At 59.1% G+C, this 21,639-nt stretch overlaps 1 protein-coding gene across 3 annotated transcripts in view; it reads left to right on the forward strand.

Moving 5' to 3' along the window:
- The window catches only part of TSPAN11 (tetraspanin 11), a 64,721-nt gene extending 44,179 nt beyond the window's left edge, over window positions 1-20,542 (forward strand). For 2 of the 3 annotated variants that reach the window (XM_070790287.1, XM_070790288.1), the window contains 5 exons: window positions 9,273-9,347; window positions 10,510-10,614; window positions 11,762-11,920; window positions 12,308-12,394; window positions 17,177-20,542. In XM_070790287.1, the coding sequence (XP_070646388.1) occupies window positions 9,273-9,347; window positions 10,510-10,614; window positions 11,762-11,920; window positions 12,308-12,394; window positions 17,177-17,236 (486 nt within the window). In that variant the 3' untranslated portion in view covers window positions 17,237-20,542. Of the gene's footprint in view, window positions 1-9,272; window positions 9,348-10,509; window positions 10,615-11,761; window positions 11,921-12,307; window positions 12,395-12,556; window positions 12,629-17,176 lie in introns of all 3 variants that reach the window. The other variant, XR_011566787.1, reaches the window with a different exon arrangement.
- Window positions 20,543-21,639: the final 1,097 nt, after the last annotated feature.

Genomic DNA, 21,639 nt, shown 5'->3' on the forward strand with positions numbered 1-21,639 from the left:
GGAAGGTCAGAAAACAGACCTCTCATCTCCCTGGGCCTGGTGGCAGGACAGGGGCCACAGGGGCTGCTGGACAGGCTGCTATGAGATGCTATCGTCCTTTTCAGCCCCACCTTGACCCTCCTGCCTGCGTTCACTTCCATCTACACAGAACCAATGGTCTCTGTGCCCCAGTATCACTAACTAGACACTTCAGAGAGGCATCCCCTCGAAAGTGAGGTCAGGAGAAAGTGCTTGTGTGTGTGCGCGCACACACACACACACACACACACCTATCTAGGAGTGTGGAGCCCAGGGCTTATAGACAGCAAACCTCAAAACCTGGTGTCTTCTTCCTTTGCTTTTCCCTGTCCGACCCTTGAAAGAATCAGAAACAGACCCAGTCTGGGGACTGAACACAGGTGAGGGGGCAGACCCTGAGTCATCCACCTGTTGGCCCACAGCCCCTGAATTACTGAACATCGGAATGTTTTAACCAAGAAGACGGCTATCAGACTTTTTCTCTGGTTAACCCAAGTAGATATTTTAAAACCCAGGCTCCCATTTGGAGGCAAGCAGGGATGCTTAAGGCAGTTTAAAAGCGTTCTGTGGTTTCTGGAGTTTCCTTCCTGGTTTCATTTCTTCTCTCCCCCTCCGTGTCTGACTTCCTTTTGAAACCTTGAGTCAGCTAAAGGAGAAATGCAGTGAGTGGAATGCTATCTAAAGTGGCCCCTGAAGAGGAGAGGGGGAGATGAAAGACCAGGCATCCGAAGAGTCTATGTCCAGCTTAGCTCAGGCCGAGGAAGGGGCCCGACATCAAAAGCTTCCCTCGAGCTGCCGGGCGAGGGCCAGCCGGCTCCCACGGGCACGGCATCTGTCCCGGCCCGAGCCCTTCCTCCAGCACATCTGCAGCCCCTCAGAGTCACTTTCCCCAGAAGGAAATGTTCATCAGGGACAGGAATAGTACGTCTTCGCTGGTGCCGAAATCATGATCAGCGAGAAGTCGGAAATCTGCAAAAGGGGAAAGGGAGCAAGATTTAAATTATTCATGCCAGCTCTTCTTTTTTAGCGCAGCCTGCGTGAATGAGCCGGGTCATTCAGGCCAGCCCAGTCCAAGACAATGACCAAGACAGATGCTACCCTGACCGAAAGCAAGGGATGTTTTTAGAGTTTTGAATGCGGGCTCTGAACGCTCACATCTTCAGTCAGATGAAGATGAGAATGGGTGGTTCAGGCTCAGCTGGGTCTTCATTAGGGCTTCTTTTATATTTAGGGGAGGGAGTTGAAGGAAGAAGTTCTAGAACCAGTTTTGAAAATGAGGGGACCCCAAGTTGCAGCACTTCCATTGGGCTTCATTAACCCGGGCAGTCAGGGCTGGAGTAGAAACTGTATCTCGTGCAGCCTGCTCGGGGACCCCTTGGAAGTCACCTGGCCCCTCCCGGCCACCTTAATGTCCCCATCCCCATATGGGGGGCTGGGGGGAAGCATGAAGAGAACAAGACAGTATTTTAGGTCTTAGGAAACGAGTCACCACATTATATAAAGATCATCAAGTGTGGCTATAATTATCATTTGCATCACCAGCACCAGCTCCTTTGAGAAGGAGCCTAAATAAATGGAGTTATTCTTAGGGCCGTGACTCCCAGGGTCCCCACATCTTGGCTGGGCCACTCTCTCAATAGAAGCAGGGGACAGGGTGGCAGAAAGGGTGCCTGGATCTCCATGTCCATGGTTTTGACCATGTCCTCCCCAAGCTGGTTTCTTCCTTTTTTTTGGAGAAGTGGGACGGCCACCCCATATGGTATGTGGGATCTTAGTTCCCTGACCGGGGATCAAACCTGTGCCCCTTGCATTGGAAGCACGGAGTCTTAACCACTGGGCTGCCAGGGAAGTCCCTCCCCAGGCTGTTTTCTCACCCATTCCTTACTTTGTCAGGGCCCCACCAGTCACCCAGACAGGTGGTCACAGCCTCATCCGTTGGTGGCATTCTGATCTTGGTGTCACCGCCTGCGCGTGTCAAAGGAATGGGTCCTACAGCCGAGGCCTGGGGAACCCTGACTCTGCCCCGTCAGAGAGGGCCTCTGCTTGTCTGCTTGATTTGGGGCAGTGGAGGCGGGGAGTGGGCAAGAGGACCCTTGCCAGGCTCTTGGGGAATCAGGTATGAGTAGCCCCAGGAGCCGTCCAGAAGGTGCCCCATGCAGTCACCCAGGGCCCCAGTCTCCCAGCTGGGGCCTGGGCTGAACTCGGCTCTGCACCCCACCAGGACAGCACACGGTCGGTCGCCTGCGAGACTCAGCCCCTTCCTCTAAGATCCTCCCGTCAGCCTCCTCCTCCCTGGCCTTGCTTAGGTTAGGGGCTGCACAGGAAGGGGCTCCCTGGCGGCCAAGGGGTGAAACATCCCACCCTCACCGCAGCCCCAGAAAAACAGACTTGCCCGAGGTCACACGGCCATCACCCTGGCTTGGTCCAGGCCCTTCCCCTGTCCCGGCCGCCTCTGTCCCCACTTCCTGGAGGGCTCCCACACAGGGAGTGGGTACTCAGCTTGTCGTGACTCGGGGTCCATGGTTGGCATTCTGGGTGCAAAGGGAAACACAGAGGTGAGGACTAGGGGCTGGTCACCTGGCTACCCACCACCTGGCCCACTCGGAAGTGGGGGTCAGGCTGCAGAGCGCTGGGGTGCAGGGGTCAGCTGTGAGTGCACCAGAGAAGGCCTTCGGCTGAGCTGGAGATGAGTCTAACATAGCTGGGGCTTCCCAGGTGGCACTAGAGGTAAAGAACCCACCTGCCAATGCATGAGATGCAAGAGACGGGGATTCAGTCCCTGGGTCGCAAGTCAGGGGGGCTCATGGCAACAGTTGCTATGGGCCTCTGTTAGTTCTGGAGATGACCTTGGTGTGGCACTCTGCACCTGTGGCCTTGGTCTAGGGCTCCACACAAACCTTATTTCACAAGCAAGTGCCCAGCAAGGATGGCCTGGCGAGGGCTGGCCGTGGAGCAGAGCTGATGTGGAGAAGAAAAACTCCCCTCCCAGCCTGGCCCTCTCTCTGCTCCCAGCCTCTCAGGCCAGCTCAGGTATCAGCATCAGACAGGAACCAGAGCACACCCCGGCGTCCTGCAGAGCAGCCCCCGGCCCGGTGGAGTCACTGTGGCTGGGCTGGGGCCAGGAGGGTAGAGGTCACCTTCATCCTTCCAACAGTGACATTTTGTTACTGGAATGGCTCCAGGCTCCAAAATCCACATCCTCACTTTTCTGCACGAACATGTAGGCAGCTGCGCCCCGAGCCCTGCCTGCCTCCAGCCGGCAGTTAATTGCCAGCAAATAACGTGGCCTGAGGTCACTGCTGCTCAAACAGCTGGCTCTGTCTTTTCCGGTCCAGCCTCTTTGGCTGTTCCAAGCTCCCTGACCCTCCCATGGCCGTGATCAGATCACACAGCCAAGCTGGGGGCTGCGGGCCGGCTCTTCTTCCCGAGACTCAAGCTCAGCCGCACCTGACTCTGCTCTCTCCCCACCGGAGAGAGTCAAGACTGTCTCTGGGTTAAGCCGGCCAGTATCTCTGCCTCACCCCCACCTGCCTGGACACCGAGCCAGCTGTGGCTTGGTTTCCATCCCTGACTGTGCTGATTGTGGAGGAGACAGAGGAGAAAACCTTTGTCCAAACCCCCTTCTTTGTGGCAGAAGCAGTCCCAGGGAGAAATTCCCAAAGTCCAGTGGTATAAAGTTCTTAAAACTGACCTCAAGGACAGCACCAGCTGGGCTAAGTTGACTGGTCTCGTGGGCATCAGTGAATCCATCTCAGAAACTGTATCTGGGGCTCGGCTTGCCCCAGATACAGGCAGGGTAAGTCCATCTGAAGACCCACTTGCTAATTAATCACCTTAATGTCACAAGGAGGAATATTTTTGCATGGTTCCTGTGGAGTCTCTCATTAAAGAAGGTATCAGATTGGTTCAGAAAGGGTTGTGCTGTTTCAGCTTCATTTGGGATCCGTAGCTTTAGAAACTATCCACCTTTTCTTCCAGTGCAAACTACTCCATTAGAGAATTAAAGAAAAAAAAAAAATGTTGGTAGATGGTACAGGGTGGAGGTGAACGTTTGGGTCCTGTTCTGTCTTAGCAGGCTGGTCCGTTCTGTGACTAGGCTCCGGTCTGGCGTGTTTGGAAGGGGCCTGTCCTAATGGAGGGCTCTGGGGCAGAGGTTCCTAGAGCTGTCCTTGGAAATCTCATTACTGGTTTCTATCAGACCAAGATTTAGGGGGTCAGTTCTGGAAGGACGGGGGGCAGGGCTGAGTACAGGATTGGGAGGCGGTCACAAAACTCAGCAAAGGGCAGGGGTCTGGGAGGAGTGGGTGTGGGTGCGTTCCTTTCACCCTGCGGAGCAGGGGGACAGGACGAGATGCAGGTCAGAGCCGGATGGCGAACATCGCCGTGGGTTGGATAGGCCTGAGTCCCAGGAGTCAGACGGGGTCAGGAGGAAGGGTGTGGCTACGAGGTCACGGTCAGGACCTTCTGGCTCGGTGAGGGCTTTGTGGAGGCCTTGCCCAAGCCCAGACTAGATGGCGCTCAGCTGCACACACAGATGTGGTCAGGGCAGCAAACCCACGCAGGACCAGCAGAGACTGAGGCACGCCCAGTGTGCGCACGGGGGGTGTAGCTCAGCTGGGCAGTCACTAGACTCGGAGGGTCAGGCTGGGCTGAGTAGAGTGAACGGGACGGACATAGGCATCAGAGCTGTGGCTGTGACTCTAGCACAGGCGTGAAGGCTCAGGGCCCCTTAGGGAGGAGGTGGCCTGCCCAGGAGGGGCCGTGCCTGGCCTGCCCGGAGGGCGCTGTAGGCTGGGGGCTGAGTGGTGGTTGGAGAGAGACCCTCCTGTGCCCAGTTTCCCCTCTGCCTCTTGTCACCACCCTCTCCTGATGCCTGGCGTCCCCCTAACCCTGGCCCCCCACCATGAGCTCATCTAGCCCATTCGCCCGCCGCACCCCCTCATGCCGTCAGCCATCGAGGGGAGCCAGTGGGGTCAGCACCAAGCTCTGCAGCCGGGATCCTGGGTTCAATTCCATGCTAGCGGTGTGACCTCGGCCAAACTGTAGCCCCTCCATGCGCATATGTGACGCTGGGGCCACAGAGCCGTGTGACGAACAGGGTCGCGCAGGGAGCACCTGCTGTGTGTGCTTGGGGAGCATCTGGGTGGATCAGGCACAGATTCTGCCCAGGGAGAGCTAATTTGGGGTTGGGGGCGGGGTGTTGTGGTATAGAGGATCCTGCCCATCGCTCCCATATAGAAAAACTGCCTTTCCCGTGCTCCTGAGAAGGCGGCACCCGTGAACAGTTATCACCCACTAAGCTGCAGGCTGGGAATTCTGGGGGCCCCTTGGGGATGGTGGGCTTGGGGTCCATTACGTCCTGACTCATGTTGAAATGTGACTTCTGCAAATGACTCACAGGGGATCTGAGAACATTGTACTGCCTTTTGTTAATAATTCCAAACTAAAGCAAACCAAATTTAAAGGAGACACGCTGTAGCTTAAGAACCTTCTTCATGCTTCCCAGAATCAAGTACTATACACAGACCTTCCAGGCCAGCCCTTTCCCAAGGACCCACCTGGGGACCCCAGAGTGTCCCCCAGACAGCAACATCTTCTCTGCACTCCAGGTCCCAAGGTGCCCTCAGCTGATGCCACGTGGATATCCCTCATCCTGCCCTGAATCACGGTCAGCAACGTTCTGCTGTGAAGGTGCCCTCCCAGGCAGGCGCAGGGTAAAACCCCTCACCTGCTTCTGTCTGTGTTGTTTCAGGCTTCTCAGGGCCCAGACAACCTTCCTCAGATGCGTTTTTGCCGTGTCTCCCATAGTACTTAGAGGCACACACGCAAATCAAGTCCTAGCATCAGCCTCAGAGCCTGAAGGTAAATGTGTGAGTCAGGGTTTCTCAGCGGCCTTGGCACCAGTAACATTCAGGCCAGATCATCTTTGCCATGGGACCTGCCCCATGACCGTGTCCCTGGGGCCTCTACCCACTCGAAGCCAACAGCACTCCTTCCCCGAGTTATGACAACAAAAAATCGCCTCCAGACATCGCCAGTTGTCCCAGGGTGGGGTGGGGAGCATAATCACACCAGGTGGAGAAACTTTGGCATAAGCTAAAGCAACAATTTCACGCCATCTGCAGATCAGAAAAGGATTAAGCTGCTGCCCCCACGTGTGGGCTGCCTGCTGCGGCCAGTTCCCCATCTCACAGGTGCGCTCAGTGAGAAGCGCACCTGCAGGTCTCCTGGAGCTGCTTTCCTAGCCTGGCGACCCAGCTCTGGACCAGGCCATGAGGAAGATCCAGAGGAGCCTAAGAGAGGGGCCCACTCCCCCAGGGGCTTACGGCCACCTGGGGAGAGTGCAGCCCCAGGGGCTCACGGCCACCTGGGGAGAGTGCGGTAGCGCTGATGCAGCCTCCAGGGAGCGGCGGGTGACGTCGCGCCCCTCACCCAGTGGAGGCCACTCACGCACTTGTGGACTCCTGCCTGAGGACCGGGAGGTGGGCAGGGGAAGCCGCAGTGGAGGACCAGGGCCTGGTCAAGGGGAGAAGCAAAACAGGCGTTGTCGTCAGGAGACGAGGCAGGTGAAGCGCTGAGGCGCTGGGGCTGGGACCCAGGGTGGGTTCTTCGGGGGGCTGTGATGAGCTGCAAGTGGAAGGCCAGAGAGGCCTGGGAACAGGGCGAAGAAAGACTGGGAGGCTGGGCCTGGGTTCGGGGACTGTCTACACAGACTTCTGTGCTGTGGGAGTGCTAGGATGATGTGGCTGGACCCGGGGAGTCAGGGCAGGCGTGGTGGAGTGCGAGACGGGGTGCAACGATGAGGCGTGTTACAGCTCATGGCCCCCGATGGCAGAGCCCCCCGCCCCAGCCTGGCCCCTCATGCCCAGGCTGCAGCCAGCCCCGCTCTAGAAGCCAGGCTGCCAGGCTCCCTGTGTGGGAGGATCTCCGTGCAGGAGGGTCCCAATGAGCACGACCCTTTCCCACCCCAGGGACTGTCACCCTGAGCTGTGACTCAGGGCCTCCCCCACGCAGGTGACACGCCTCCGACCTCCAAAGCTGCTGCCTGGAGCCGGCGCCCTGCTCCCTGATCACCCCGCCGCTGGCACCCGCTGTCCATCCCCCGAGCCCCGGCCGGACCCTCACTCCCCTTGCGGAGGCATCTTCACATCCTGGGCGCCGGTGGGAGGGAGCCTGGAAGCCTCTTGGGAACACTCCCCTCCCTCCTGACAGCTGTCGCAGGTCGCAGGTCGCATGTTTGACACCCGCTTGATGCCTCAGGGCGGTTCTGAGTGACTGGCAGGTACTCATTTAGCCTGCCATCGCGTCAGGATGTGGCTGGGTCCCCTCCCTTCCCATCAGCCCTCTGCGCCAGCCCAGCTTCAGGAGCAACTGTAGCAGTGATGTCCCGGGGGCATCACGGTCCACCCTCCCACGTGACCTGTGGCTGGAGGGGCGCTGGACCTCCCAGCACCGAGGGCCCCGGTGTGCACTCAGGAAGCCTGGGACCGGTCACTGCGAGTAGGGGCCAGGTGGCAGGAGGGTGGTCTCAGTGCCAGGCAGGCAGGGCAACAGGGGCTCTCACCTGCTAGAGGAGGGTGGAGGGGGCGGCAGGCTAGTGCCGTCATCCCAACCGCTGGTTCAGCCACACAGGCCTGGCTGCCTGGGTTTAGGGAGGTGGGGAGGCTGGTTCCAGCCCCCCACTCACTGCGCCACATCATCGCTTCACAAAAGGCACCAGGGGCCCCCATGTGGAACCAGCCAGTGGCTGAGCCTGGACTTGAGCCTGGACGTCAGCCAATGTCCCATCACTGCTGCTTGGGTTTCCAGGCCCTGTATCCAGGCCCCATATCCCAGAGGTTCCTCTAGCAGCAAGGGCACATCCACAGACCTCTGAGCAGCCTCCAGCCTGACCCTGGGGGTGGGTGGAGAAGGGGGACCAGGGACCCCCGCTGTGCTCTTGCCTTGGGCCCCACCCCACCCATACTTGGGGCCCTGCTGGCAGCTCTGATGCTGGGAGGGCGGGACCCAGGAAGATGGCTGTGGGGAAGGGGGTGATTTACTCAGCCTGAATGGAAGCCTGGCTCTCAGTGGAAAGTTATTCCTCTGTGCCAGCTGCCCCAGGGGCTGGGAGGTGGTCAAGCTAGCCCTGCAGCCCCGTGGACCAGCATCACCCCAGAACTTGCCCCACGCAGGCCAGGCCCTGCGTGGTCTCCTTCCCACTTGTACCCCTTCCTGTCCTCCTCCCGTCCCCTGCCTGATGAATGCTGGTTCCCACATTCACCCCCAGGCTGAGCCTTCCCTGGAGTCCAGTGACCCAGTGGTAGGTGGGTAGGCAGTTCCCCCCGGAGAAGGAGGCAGCACTAGTTAGGGCTGGGGGAGGGGCCCCTTCCTGCCCATCCTCCCTCAGCCCCCCTCCCTGTCCCTCCCGGCCACATGCCTCCGGGCAGGCAATCCCGACCCCCTGACTCCTGCAAGAACACTGCAGGACAGGCAGTGACACCAGGCAGGTGTGGGAGGGGTGCAGACCCGTCATCCCGCAGTCACTGCGAGTGCACAGCCTGGAACTCAGCTGGCAGGGCTGTGACGTGCAGAGTGGTGCTGAGAGGGGTTTAGAGCCCTGGCAGGGCCCTGCAGAGCTGGAAAAAGACAAGGCAGCACCTTTCTCAGGATCTCCACTTTGCTGTTTCCCAGCCTCAGCTGTTGCTGCCCAGCCGGCCTCTATATACTCAGCCTTGCCTCTCTCTCCACTCCCTGAACTCCAGCCCCACCTCCCCCGAGCGCTGTACACCCTCCAGGCTTCCCCATGTTCTCCCCTCCACCTAGAACGTGCATCCCTTCTCCTTCACCTGGCATCTCATTCTCAGAGATACTACTCAGGTGTCACCTCCTCCAGGAAGCCCACTCTGACTGCTCCCTGCAACCTGGGCCTTCCATAGTTTCTAGAGCTTGCCCCATAGTAGCATTTATAACACAACGTTGTGATCACATACTTATCTGTCCCCTCCACCAATAATTGAGGGCAATAATTGCCTTACTCTACCATACCTGGCACATGGTAGGTATTTAACCAACACTGGTAGCAGATCAGTGCATGAAGGGTTGAGAGGGGAACTCCAGGCTGGCAGCCAAGAGAGGTGGGTGTGTCCAGAAGATGCTGTGAGGGACGGGGGTCCCCATTGTTCTGGAGAAGTGTTTGTCAGGGGTCCTGAGGGGCCAGCTGGCTGCCCAGGCCTGACCCTCCCCCCGCGACTGCCTTCTCTCCTTTCTTCTAGTATTTCTGCCTGTTGCTGGCGATCTTCCTCGTTGAGCTGGTGGCGGGGGTCCTGGCCCACGTGTACTACCAGAGGGTGAGTGGAACGCTCTCCTTGTCTTTACTTTACCCATCAGCACCCCCGGGAGGGACCATAGTGAGAGGGGCGCACAGGGGCAGGGAGGCAGTGACACACGGGTGATCCCAGGCCTCCCCTGCCTGCTCTGGACAAGGAAGAGGTAGTCAGAGCCCTCCCACTGGGCGCTCTGTGACTCAGGGGTGATACTCAGCTCATACAGACAGATGACCACATTGTCCTTTCACACCAGCGCCCATGTGACTGACAGATATCCTCAGATAACTATGTAAATATTTTGAATGCACACGTGCGTGCTCAGTCGTGTCTGACTCTTTGCAACCGCATGGACTGTGGCCTGCCAGGCTCCTCTGTCCATGAAATTTTTCAGGCGAGAATACTGGAATGGGTTGCCATTCTCCAGGGAATCTTCCCAACCTGGGGATTGAACCTGAGTCTCTTGCATTGCAGGCAGATTCTTTGCCACTGAGCCACCAGGAAAGCCCTATTTTGAATATCACCTTGTAATCAAAATGATCATGGGTTCCAGATTCACAGATTCAACCAAGCTTGGATCAAAACTATTCAGAAAAAAACTTCACAAAGCTCCCTAAAGCAGAACTTGAATTTGCTATGCACAAGTGTTTATGTAGCATTACATTGAATTTACAGCTGTTTCTACAGTGTTTACATGGCATTAGGTATTGTCAGTAATCTAGAGATGACTCAAGTGTACAGGAGGGTGCGCATAAGTGATATGCAAACACTGCACCATCTTATATAAGGGACTTGAGCATCCATGGAAGACCCATGCTGGCCCCGGAACCAATCCCTGGGTACCAAAGGATTATCTAAAGTCACCTAGTGCCCGGCCTCCCCTTTGCCATCCCACCAGCCTGGAACTGTGGTCCCCCACCTGTCTCCCATTTCCATCCATCACACTCCGCCCTGACACAGGGTAACAGCCTTTGCAACACCATCTTCACAGATCCTGCCTTCTGTGCAGCCTCCTTCCCATGGTCCCCTGGTCCTGGGCAGTCAGAGAGGGCTTCCTGGAGAAGGTGACACCTGAGTGGCATCTCTAAGGATGAGATGCCAGATGAAGGAGGCACGGCCTTAGAGGGGCCTGGGGGCAGTCGGTGGGTGGTTCTGCTGATGCACCGTCTCTCTCCATGCTCCTCAGCTGAGCGACGAGCTGAAGCAGCACTTGACTCGGACCCTGGCCGAGAACTACAGGCAGCCGGGCGCCGCAGAAATCACAGCGTCTGTGGACCGTCTACAGCAGGATGTAAGCGTCGCCCTGGGGCCTGAAGGCCACGCAGACACAGTTCCCAACCTGTCTCTGTCCCTGCCCATCTGTGTGGCCCTGGGCAGGTTACTCGCCTTCTCTGAGCCTAACTTGCCACGTCTCTGAAATGAAGCGTCACAGGGTATGGAAGCATTAACCGCAGCCCCCTAGAAGGCCCTCCCACATGAGAGTGCTTCCTGGGTCCTGGTTCGTCCGTTCCTCCCTTTCCTCTGCATTCGCCTCTGGGTACCTGGTGGGCAGCACGCTGGCCGTGCCAGGATCCAGGCTCTTCCCATCAGCGGGCCTCCTCCTTCCTCCCTGGGGAACTGATGGCTGCGGCTTCGGGAGAGTGAACTGCAACAGGCAGAGTATTTCAGAGAAGCAGCTTTAAGAATTTCCCAGTTATCATCAGGCAGAACTCGGGGGACTGGGGGGTCTCTCCTTGCAAAGAAGGGACTCGCAATCCCCCAGTGAGGCCCGCAGTCCTGCAGAGGTAGGGGAGGGGCACGTGGACCTCAGGCCAACATGGTCGCCAGTGGCCACACATGGCTCTTAACATCCAAATGTAAGACCTCGGCTTTATGCAGCACGCACACCAGCCTTTCCAGCACTGACCTGACCTGCCCATCCAGTGGCCTCTGGGACATCTCTCTGTCTTGCAGGTCTGGGGGCGCTGAAGCTTTGAGGTCTGGATCGGGGACACCTGAGCCTCTGGCAAGGCTTGGGTCCCTGTCCTGGGGGTCCTGTCTCCCTGGATGACCAGGAGCCCACGCCCTGGTGGTTTGGTGCTGCCCTGGGCCTGCCACACAGGGATACACAGCCCTCCTCCCTCGAGGACCTGCCAGCACCCACCCCCCACCCATCTTTTCCCAGATCCTCCCTGCCCCCAGGACACCCAGCACAATCTCCTTAAAGGACAAGGGTGCCCCGAAGAGGTGGCCATCAGGTTCCTGCAGCCAGCTCCCCACTTGCCTAGAGAGAAGGTCCCCCCAGAGCCAGGTCCCTGCTCAAAACAGGGGAAGCGAAAAGTCTCCAGCAAATAGGGATGAGATTAGGATCTGAACACTGTCCTGCGGCCCCGTAACTGAAGGGCTGGGGTGGGGCCCAGGCTCCCTCCTCACCTGCAGCCTCTGCCTCTCCCCCTCAGTTCAAATGCTGCGGGAGCAACAGCTCAGCCGACTGGCTGCAGAGCAGCTATATCCTGTCTCCAGAGGCTGAGGGCCGCCGGGTGCCGGACAGCTGCTGCAAGACGGTGGTGGCACGCTGCGGCCAGCGGGCACACCCCTCCAACATCTACAAGGTGGAGGTGAGTGCCCCGTCTCGCGGGGCCCAGAAAGGCTGGGCAGGTGGGCGGAGTGGTGGAGATCACACTTACTCTCTGACCACAAGATGGCCATGGGCCTTCAAAGGTCCCCACAAAGTCTGGGGGCCGCAGCTGCTCCAGGGAGATCTGGGGACTTCATAGCGTGCCCCTGGGTCACTAAGAAGCCCATGGGCACTTGAGAGGCTAGACTTGGCCCTTTAAGTGTCTGGCCTCCCTCAGCGGGGAGCAGCCCCCACCAGCCTTTCCTCCCTATCCTCACCTACTTCCGGGCCAACGTGTGTGTGTGTGTGTGTGTGTGTGTGTGTGTGTGTGTGTGTGTGAGTGTGTGTGTGTGTGTGTGTGTGTGTGACCTGCCTACCTGCCTTCCAGGGAGGCTGCATCAGCAAGCTGGAGCAGTTCCTGGCTGATCACCTGCTGCTCATGGGGGCCGTGGGGATCGGGGTGGCCTGCCTGCAGGTGAGTTGGAGTGAGGATTCTAGGGGGGGTGGTGTCTGGAGCCCCGAACCCCTCTCTCACTGGCTGAGATCTCAGCTCTTGGCCTTCTGCCCGCCCCTGCCTAGCCTGCCCTCTCCTCTCCCATCTATCCCCTCTGCAGCCAAGGTCACTCTCTTCCCCCAGAAAACATGAAGGAAAAGGCCCTGGGAACTTGTCAGGAACAAAGACCTGGGAGGAGCGGGAGTGTGGGTGCAGGTATGTGCATGCACTCCGTGTGTGCACGCTGGCCTGCTGTGGTGTGCGTGGGGTCCGTGGGTGTGTCTGCATGTATCCGGGTGTACGTGGTCGGGGCTGGATGCACGTATGTGTTCAGGTGTGCTGTGCATGTGTGTATACGTTCGTGCATGGACGCGCACTCGTTCCTCTGTGTGTGATGCGTGTGTGTGTACCCCTGGGGGGGGGTGTGCACCCCTGTGTACACCCAGCTCCATGCTCCAAGGATGACTGATGCTTTTGCTCCATTTCATCACTCACACCCCTCTCCCAGCCACCACCCAGGGGTCCTGTCGAAGGTGGAGGGAGTGGACTCACGAGGGGCAGATGCAGTGAGTAAGGATTCTGCAGGCCCACCTCGCCCAGCAGAGCTAGAGGAGCTGATTCACCACAAAGTGTCACCCCCGAATCCCCATCCCGGGAGGTCAGAGCAGAGGCCGGCATCACAGGACCCGTCCCGTCCAGCCCCTGCTCCTGTGCGACTTGAGAGGTCACTTCCCCACCCCTCAGGGCCTTCATCCACAGCAAGAAGCTCATTCCCAGCCACGAGAGGTGTCGGTGGGAAAGGAGATACCTGGCTCACGTAAGGCCTCCCTGAGTGCTCTCCTCCAATCCTGCCGTGGCCAGAGCTTATCCAGGCCAGCAGATCAGAGAGCCGATGGCCCGAGGGTCTCACTCCCTGAGCTGGCACCAGGCCCCTGGCTCCTGATCCTTTGTTCTCCCAGGCTCTGTCCCTGATGCAGGATCCATGGAAAGAGTTGGGGTGGTGGCAGTCGTTAGCTTGGGAGCCTCCCCGGGTAGGGTTCCTTCTGATCACCATCTCCATCTGTGCACCCAGGGGACCTGGCTGCAACCCCGGGTGGGTGGGAGATGGCCCACCCTCTGGAGGGGACCAGCCGTTCCATCTCTGAGCCTCAGGTCCTCATTTGTAAACGGGGCTGGTCATATCAGATCAGTGACCAGTGTGCACATCAATCACTCAGCTCATCGCAAACGGACAGCAGCTGCTCGGGAAACGGTACCCACCACGTTATCGTTTCCATGTGGGCATGGCATCTCTCAAGAGAGCTGGTGGTTTCCTGGCCAGACCAGCCCATCCCCTTCACCCCCGACTCAAGTGCAGGCGCAGCGGGTCTGGGGGGCACTCACACGGCCCCTTCATACCTACCCAGGCAGGCCTCCTGCCCAATGCACTGACGCCTGGGAGCTGCCAGCCTGACTGGGGAGGGGGTGCTCCGCTGCTGTGCCTCCCTCACCCCAGCTTTCCAGACACCTCCTGCCCACTTCAGGTGTTGGGGGCCTGCTCTGCAGACACTGACTGGATCTGGGCTTCACTCTCCATCTATTTCCTCCTGACCTCTGCCCTCAAAGCCTGAAGCTGAAGACAAGGGCAGTGAGGCCAAGGGCATGGAATGGGATGACCACCGAGTCTGAGGTCAGGCAAGTCCAGCCGTAGGAGTAATTCCAAGGTCGGGTCACCAGGCAGTGCCCACAGCCCCGCATTGACTCCATCATGGGCAACTCATCCTTCACAGTGCCCTGCAGAAATGTGCTCCTGTCCCCGAGAGAGCGTCGCTGGGCCACCACCAGGGACCCATCCCTGGCCCATTTTCTCTGTCCATTCCATCCATTCTGCTACAGCAACCAAGCCTCAGGCTCCATCGCCCCCTGCCGTCCAGTGCTGGAACTACCACCCGACCTTGAGGAGGGGCTCGGGCCAGCTGGGCCCCCAGGCTGTCATTCTCCACCCAGCACCCAGAAACCTTCCCCACTCACACTGACCTGGCACTTTGGAAATCCCCAGGCCCAGGAGATACAAGGCCAAGATGTCCTGTCCCCCTGCCTCCAGGAACGGGGTGGGAGGGTGATGCCTGAGAGTCGGAGGCCCCCGTTGTAGACAAAGCTTCCTCTTCCTTGTGATCTGAGGGGGCCACCCTCCCTCCAGAGCCTCAGTTTCCTTACTTGTAACATGGAGGAGTGGGAGGTCTGCAAACCTTTTTAAGCAGCAGTGTTCTCTCATCGTGGCTTCCCCAGTGGCACCTAGTGGTAAAGAACCTGCCTGCCAATGCAGGAGATATAAGAGAGGTGAGTTCGATCCCTGGATTGGGAAAATCCCCCGGAGGAGGAAATGACAATCCACTCCAGTATCCTTGTCTGGAGAATCCCCACAGACAGAGGAGCCTGGCGAGCTACAGTGCATAGGGTTGCAAGGACATGACTGAAGCGACTTAGCACGCAGCAAGCACGTTCTCTCATCGGTGGGAATCTCACCCAGGAGCCCAGTTTATTCAACATGAGGCCAGAGCTGACCTGATGGAAGGAAGCAGGAGTCAGGAGACTGTCGTGACAGCGGTCCAGAATAGCCTCCCGTGGTTTTCCAGGAAAGAGCACACCTCAGTGAGACGGAGGTGCTGCGGTTCCTGGGTGTCTCATGAATTCTCTGAAGACCAAGCAGGAAACGATGATGAACGGAGCAAACCTGCTTTCAGCCAGACACCACGTGCTGCCTCCCAGACTCGCAGACCAGGCACTGGTCTGCCTGCGGAGATGCTGGCAGGCTAAATGGCCAGGATGCAAGAAGGGACAGGCCTCCCGGAGCCTCCAGGCTCTGATCCTCAGCCAGGGCTGCACGTTGGGGTCACCCGGTGAGCTTTGAAAGGTCTAAGGCCAGGCTGCACTCCAGCACAATGAGAACTCCATCTGCAGCCGGCACCCTGGCCACAGTGCCAAGGTCAGGCGCCTGGGCCTCACAAAGGCGGGGCCCAGCAGCCCGCCCTGCCCCGCCCTCCACCTGCTCCTGCTCCCGCAGTGCCCTGGCCTGTGTGTTCTCTGCTCACAGCTGTTGGTGCAGATTCCTCTGTGTCCTCTGTCAGGAAGTGGACGCTGGGGCTCTTTCAGGGACCAGGTAGTTAGTGCCCATGCCTCGTCTGCATGTATCAGGGTGGTGTGTATATGTGTATGTGTGCACGTGTGTGTGTGTGTGTGTGGACACTCATTGATGTCCATCTCACTGTGCCTTCCCCCGGGCACCCTGGGGCCACATGTTGTGTACAGAGCTCTGGGCACTCAGTCCTCCGGGTCCTCCCCAGCGTGAGGCGTGCACCTTAGAAGATGCAGCCATGAATCTGTGCTGGGCTGGCTGCTCCCATCTGGCCTCCCCTTCAGCAAGGGTCAGAAAGGTCCAGATGACCCTGCAGGAAGAGTCGTCAAGCCCTGAGGGGGGGATAGGGCAGAGAGCGTGTCCGACACCTGGGTGGAATGGCTGGGACAGCCACCCGCTTAGAGTGAAAGACGAGATGAGCTCTAAGCCACCTTTCAGCCCAAGACTGAGTCCCCCGGTGGATTAGCACTGCTCTTAGCACCAAGTCTGACAGCTGAAAGCCGTGTTCCCAGGGGGTGAACCTCCCGCGTGGGGAGAGTTGGGAGGAGGAAGGGGACACCGAAGGGCTCAACCCCTGTGCCCTCCTTGAGCCTCTTGAAGAGAAACTAGTGTCTGCCAGTTCTGGGGCGTCCTCGTCAGCCTGTCATCAGGTGTGTCCTGAGGTATCCCAGGAAGATCAGGTCAGCTGGAAGGTCTGGGAAAGACGGGGCACTGCTTCCCGTCTTTGGGAACCCCTCTGGACCTCTGTCCGCGGCACGGTCGTGGGCTGCCCCCTACCGCCCCCTCCCGTGGCCGGGGAGCCAGGAGCCAGCGGCATCATCTTTATCAGGGTCACTGTCACAGCCCTGGGCCTCCGTGGTCTTCACACCCTCCCCTCCTCATCCTCAGTGCATCCTTGGGTGAAGGGAGGGCGGAGGCAAATGAACAGCGATCCTCTTCCTCTGCATTTAGAGGTCGGCAAGTGAGACGTGGAAGGTGACCGCCCAGCACTGCCCAGCCTCGGCCAGCTAGTCGGCAGGACAGAGCGGCCAGCAGGCAGGGCAGGCTCCCGGGGCCCAGGGCTTGTCCTGAGCCGGCTTACAGGATGAGCTGGTGACTGTCCTGGGCCCTTCACTCGGATCCTCGGTTTCCTTTCCTGCACATCAGCTAAAGAATTAACTCCACACCCTGGTCTTTGCTCCAGAACCTGAGAGCAGCTAGATGTAGACAGACCTTCCTGGAGAAAGGCTGCTTCGGCAGCAATGTCACTACCTCTAATTGAATCAGGTCTAATTGAATCAGGCCGTCTCCGGAGAAGAACCGGGACCACGGAGCTGCAATGTGGACGGGAGGCTTGTTTAGAGGTGCAGGCCCTCACCCAGGCCGCAGGGCTGGAACCCACAGCATCCCCGGGCAACCCATGCACATTCAAGTGGGAGAAATACCACTCTTGGCTAGTGGTTGTCAGAGTGGTCCCCGCTCCAGCCCCTGCCCACATCACCTGGGAGCTTATTAGAAATGCAGGCTCGCAGGCCGCACCTGAGGCCCCCTGGGTCTGAATCTGCCCTTGACTGAGTCCACAGGGGACTCCTGGGCGTGGGAAGGCTGGCTCTGGCCGGCAGGCTGGCGGACTCCTGACTCCTGTGTGTCCCTGCACTCTCTCCCCGCAGATTTGTGGCATGATACTCACCTGCGGCTTGCACCGGAGGCTCCAACTGCATTTTTACTAACAGCCGACCGCGTTCTGCTCCGACTGCCCCTCACAAGCTCAGGGGCCCAAGGCCCACAGGCCAGGCCTGTGGGGTCAGCACCAGCCGGCCTGGAAGCTCCCAACAACTCCCCCTCCTCTGTGCCCAGCCCTTCTGGACCACCCAGTCACTGCGACCACGGCCCCTGCAGCCCCAATCCGGCCGGGGACCCTCGGCCCTCGCCCTCCACTTCTGCATGCTTATCACCAGAATCCCGGGGCAAGAGAGCACAGCCCAAGCCTCGCCAGGCCTAGGCTCCCATGGACCCTGGGGGGCTGTGATGAAATCTGCTTTCCTCCCCACTCCGGAACCCTGAACAGGGGCTGGCCACTTTGCCCCCACTGGGATGCCCGCATACAAGCCTGTGATCCCCCATACAGGCGCTGAGCGCCCCTCTCCCACCCCTGCTGGATGTGCTCCCTGAGAAATGCATTGAATAGGCAGTTAGAGTTGGCTCTGCCCCCAGAAGACCGCGGCCTTTGCCCTCCCCGCTTCCCCTCCCCTCCCACCTGCACCAGCTCACATGGAGAGAAGTGTCCCATGGCCTTATTCCTTCCTGCAGGGCAGGGTTGGGTGGTGGCAGGGTGGGGAGCAGGTGCCTGCCTCCAGGCCCTCCTCAGGAGGGTCCCCTGGGAGCCCATGACCCCAAGCCCCAGTCTTCAGCCATGTGCCCCTCGGGGGTCTCCTCTCTGGACTGATGCTCAAAGAAAGCCAAGTTTTTAAAAAAACTATCATCTGCCCTTCATGTTGGTGGGAGTAAAATCCTTCCTGATTAAACCAAACCACAGACCCTGCAAAGCTGGAGCCACCGAGAAGGTGCAGCTCTTGAGTCGAGGGGTGCTCTGCCTCGAACCTCCTTTTCCTGAGCCGGTGCTCCTGGATCACCCAGCCCCCAGCACTTGGCCTGCAGAGACCCCGCTCTGCTTCCCAGAGTGGACACTGTCCCTTCATTAGGTTCTCTCTTACAGCTCTTGAAGCAGGGAATTTTCAGAAAGGACTTTCCAAAATGTGGACGGAGAACAGAAAGGAAATCCTAGGAAACACTGGGCACAGGTGCTGGAAGTTTTCCGGAGAACTTGAATCAACTCATAAGATACCCCAGAGGGTCCCACATGGGCAGAGACCCCCATGCCGGTCCCCTGGGTCCCAGGTCCTGGATCCTGCACTTCCTACTTCCCACCCTCATGATGCCGAGGTCAAGTCCGGAAAGGGCACACCTGGCCTCCGCTGTCTCTTGCTGACCTGGGCCCATCCCAGGTAAAGGTATATTCTTTCCCATTCATGGGTCAGTGCCGTCCCCGTCACAGCCCCCACAGTACCAAAACCGCACACCCCTGGAGAGGGGCGACCCATGCACTCAGAGGGCAGAGCAGCCTCCTGCAACCAGTTGCCTCCTGCCCTGGGACTCTGGGGCTGTCGGGAAGGGCCCTGGGGTCACTGATGCCAGTTCACTCTAGGGGAGACCAGCTTTCCAGCAACCCCAGATTCCCAAGGCCCCCCAAAAATTGGTGCTGTGATTATCTTTGCTGCCTCCAACTTTCTGCATTTGTGCAGATAACAAAAAATGACCATAAGTCCCAAGTTCTCTGCAGGGCTAGATGTTAGCTGACATCTTACAAAGTGAGGGCTGAAAGGGAGAGCACATTCTTCCCCCTGAGGGGCCCGAGGGAGGTGGCAGTGGGCCGGGCAGTGCTGGCTGGCTGCACATGTGCCCTGCTGGGGTCCCTGCTTACTTTATCAAGGTCAGCGGGGGCTCACGGAGGGGTAATGGGCAGGTGCCACCTGCACAGCCTTGTCCTGGTGGAGGCCCAGGAGAGCCCAACTTTTCTGCTCCCCCCGCCCCCATGGGTAGAGGCCATCCTGGCTAGGGTAGGAGAACTGTGATTCTGCCCTGGGCACGGTCCCACCCAGAGGGTGGAGGTCCACACTGCAGAGAAAGCCCTGTGCTTTCTGAAACTGGGACCTCCCTGTTGGTGCCAGCGGCTCGGGAGATGAGACAATGTGAGAGGAAACAGCAGTTTCTCATGGAACACACAAAGGGTTAGGATGGGGCTGGCCCATCCTGCCTACAAGGATGCCGCTCTGTGCCCAGGACAGCCCCTCCCAGGTCCCTGCTGGGAGGTGTCCCAATCCCGAGCTCCCTGGAGAGGGAGCAGGACACGACGCTCAAAGGTCATCCATCGGTCCCCTGACACTGGGGACTGGCCGGAAAGCCGGGGTTGTGCAGAGGTCTGGACGTGGCAGGTACGGGAGTCCACGCGGCCCTGGTCCTCCCCCTGGACCAGGCTGCCCCACCTCCCTGGGCTCCCAGTGCAGCACCCAGGAGGAGCGGAGTGCTACACCCCGGGGACCCTCAGCCCACAGCCAGTTTCCGGCTTGGACTCTGCCACCTGGTTCATCTTGGGGGGTTGAGGTAGAGGAAGTGAATTGAAACCATTACTACCATCACCACCCATCCCCCTCAGCTTTGTAAAGGTTCTCCGCCCGGTTCGCCACTTGAAGCCTGGACAGAAGGGGACAGGGGTTTCCACGGGCTAAGGAGGACACCTGTCTTTGTATCACCACTGGGTGGTGCCCACACCCCCGGGGGATGCTGGTGATGGAGTTGTCTAAGCCGGGTTCTTAGCACTGGTCAGGATCAGCCTGAGAGCTTCTGAGCCTTCGCTGGACCCGCGTCCTGACAAGTTCCCAGGTGACAGTGATGCTACTGGTCTCGAGGCCACACCTCGACAGGCCTCTGCCACCTCCCGTGTGTGTCACAGCCCCCCGGGGTTCAGAAGCCCCCCCAGGTGTCAGGCCAAATCCCACTGGATTCACCGGAGCATAGGATAAAGCACCTGACCTGCTGTGTACCTGCCAGTCCGTGACCTTGGCAGGGAGACCAGGGGCCTGGGTCCTCTCCCTGGAAGGGACAGTGATGCCCCAGCCCCGTTTTCCCACCACCTCTGTGTGCCTCAGGAGGGCCCACTCCATCCTCGCCCCCCCGTCCTCTGTTTCCACACAACGCCCAGCCTTGTGCTCTGTTCACAGTTCCATGTGGGCCCCCTCTCTGCCCTGCTCCCGCACCAGACACACCCCTGCAGGTGCCACCAAGAGTCCCAGGCAGCCCAGCGTCAGGAGGGCTCCTGGATCCAGCTGCCCACTGGATAGGGGTCATCACAACATTCTGGAAACGGAAAAGTTGCCTTAACCATTTTCACAGAGAGGAATTGCCCCAGCGTAAACACGCCCCTCCTTAGCCTCCACCTCCATCCTGGGGGCACGACAATAAAGGAATGGTATCCAGGGCTGCAGTCTTCACTGTCCCTTCTCGGCAGTTGGTTTGTCAGAAGCCCCGCTGCAGCCTGAAGTGATGGGGGCAGGGGCCCTGATAGGACCCCACACTGGTCAGGGCCCTGCTCACCCCTGCCCGCCCACCAGTATCCTTAGCTCCTGCCTCAGGTGGCAGCCGCTGAGCTGCCTTGGGCTGGACCCTGTTCCCTCCCTCCCCTGGCTTGAGGATGGGCAGGCTGTGGGTGGTGGTACAGGGTGCTTCCCCTTTCCTCCTGCATCCAGCAGTGACTGAGCAGAAAGGTGAGGCTGCAGTGAGGGGCTGGGGGGTGGGGTCCAGGGTTGCAGAGGATGGGCAGGCAGTAAAGCGTGAGCCCGGCCCTGCCCATCAGCCAGGTCCACACTGTCCACGTCTCTGCCCTCTGTCGTCAGCCAGGCCAGCCAGAGCCAAGAGGGCTCCTGTTCCCACTGGCTGGGCACTGCTTCTAGAGAAGGGGACAGTTTCCAGCAGACTTGGTAAATGTTTCAGTAACTATCTCTGAACCCCTAATTGGGGGTTAGGGATTACGGGTCGGGGATCAGGTCTAATTTCACATGCTGCTCCTGAATTGCCAACCAGTGAGCAAGAAGGCTGAGTCTTTTGAGGATCCAGAGTCTCTGATAGAGTGGGCATCTACTGAGACACTAAGGCTGCAGGAGTCCAGTTGGGGGAGTGGGGTGGGGGGAGGGAGGCAAAAGGCAAGGAGCTTCTTGACGTCGCTGACCAGTGGGATGGCTCCACCTTTTAACGTGTCGGATCAGCCCTGCTCTGGACACTGGCCAAGTCTGGACCCTGAACTCACCAGCCACTGGAAGAAACCTCTCTGGCAGCAGAAGGCTCTACCAGTAGACCCGCAGAGCACGGTGTGGCTTGGCCACACTGTTCCCCCTCTGTTCGGCATCCAGGGGCACTCCCCTGGTGGCTCAGATGGTAAAGAACCTGGCTGCGATGCAGGAGACACAGGTTTGATCCCTGGGTTCCGAAGATCCCCTGGAGAAGGAAATGGCAACCCACTACAGTATTCTTGCCTGGAGGCAGCCAGACAGCCTGGCCCAGGCACACCCGTGGACTTATT

This window comes from Bos indicus, chromosome 5, assembly GCF_029378745.1.
Source record: "Bos indicus isolate NIAB-ARS_2022 breed Sahiwal x Tharparkar chromosome 5, NIAB-ARS_B.indTharparkar_mat_pri_1.0, whole genome shotgun sequence".
Taxonomy (NCBI): domain Eukaryota; kingdom Metazoa; phylum Chordata; class Mammalia; order Artiodactyla; family Bovidae; genus Bos; species Bos indicus.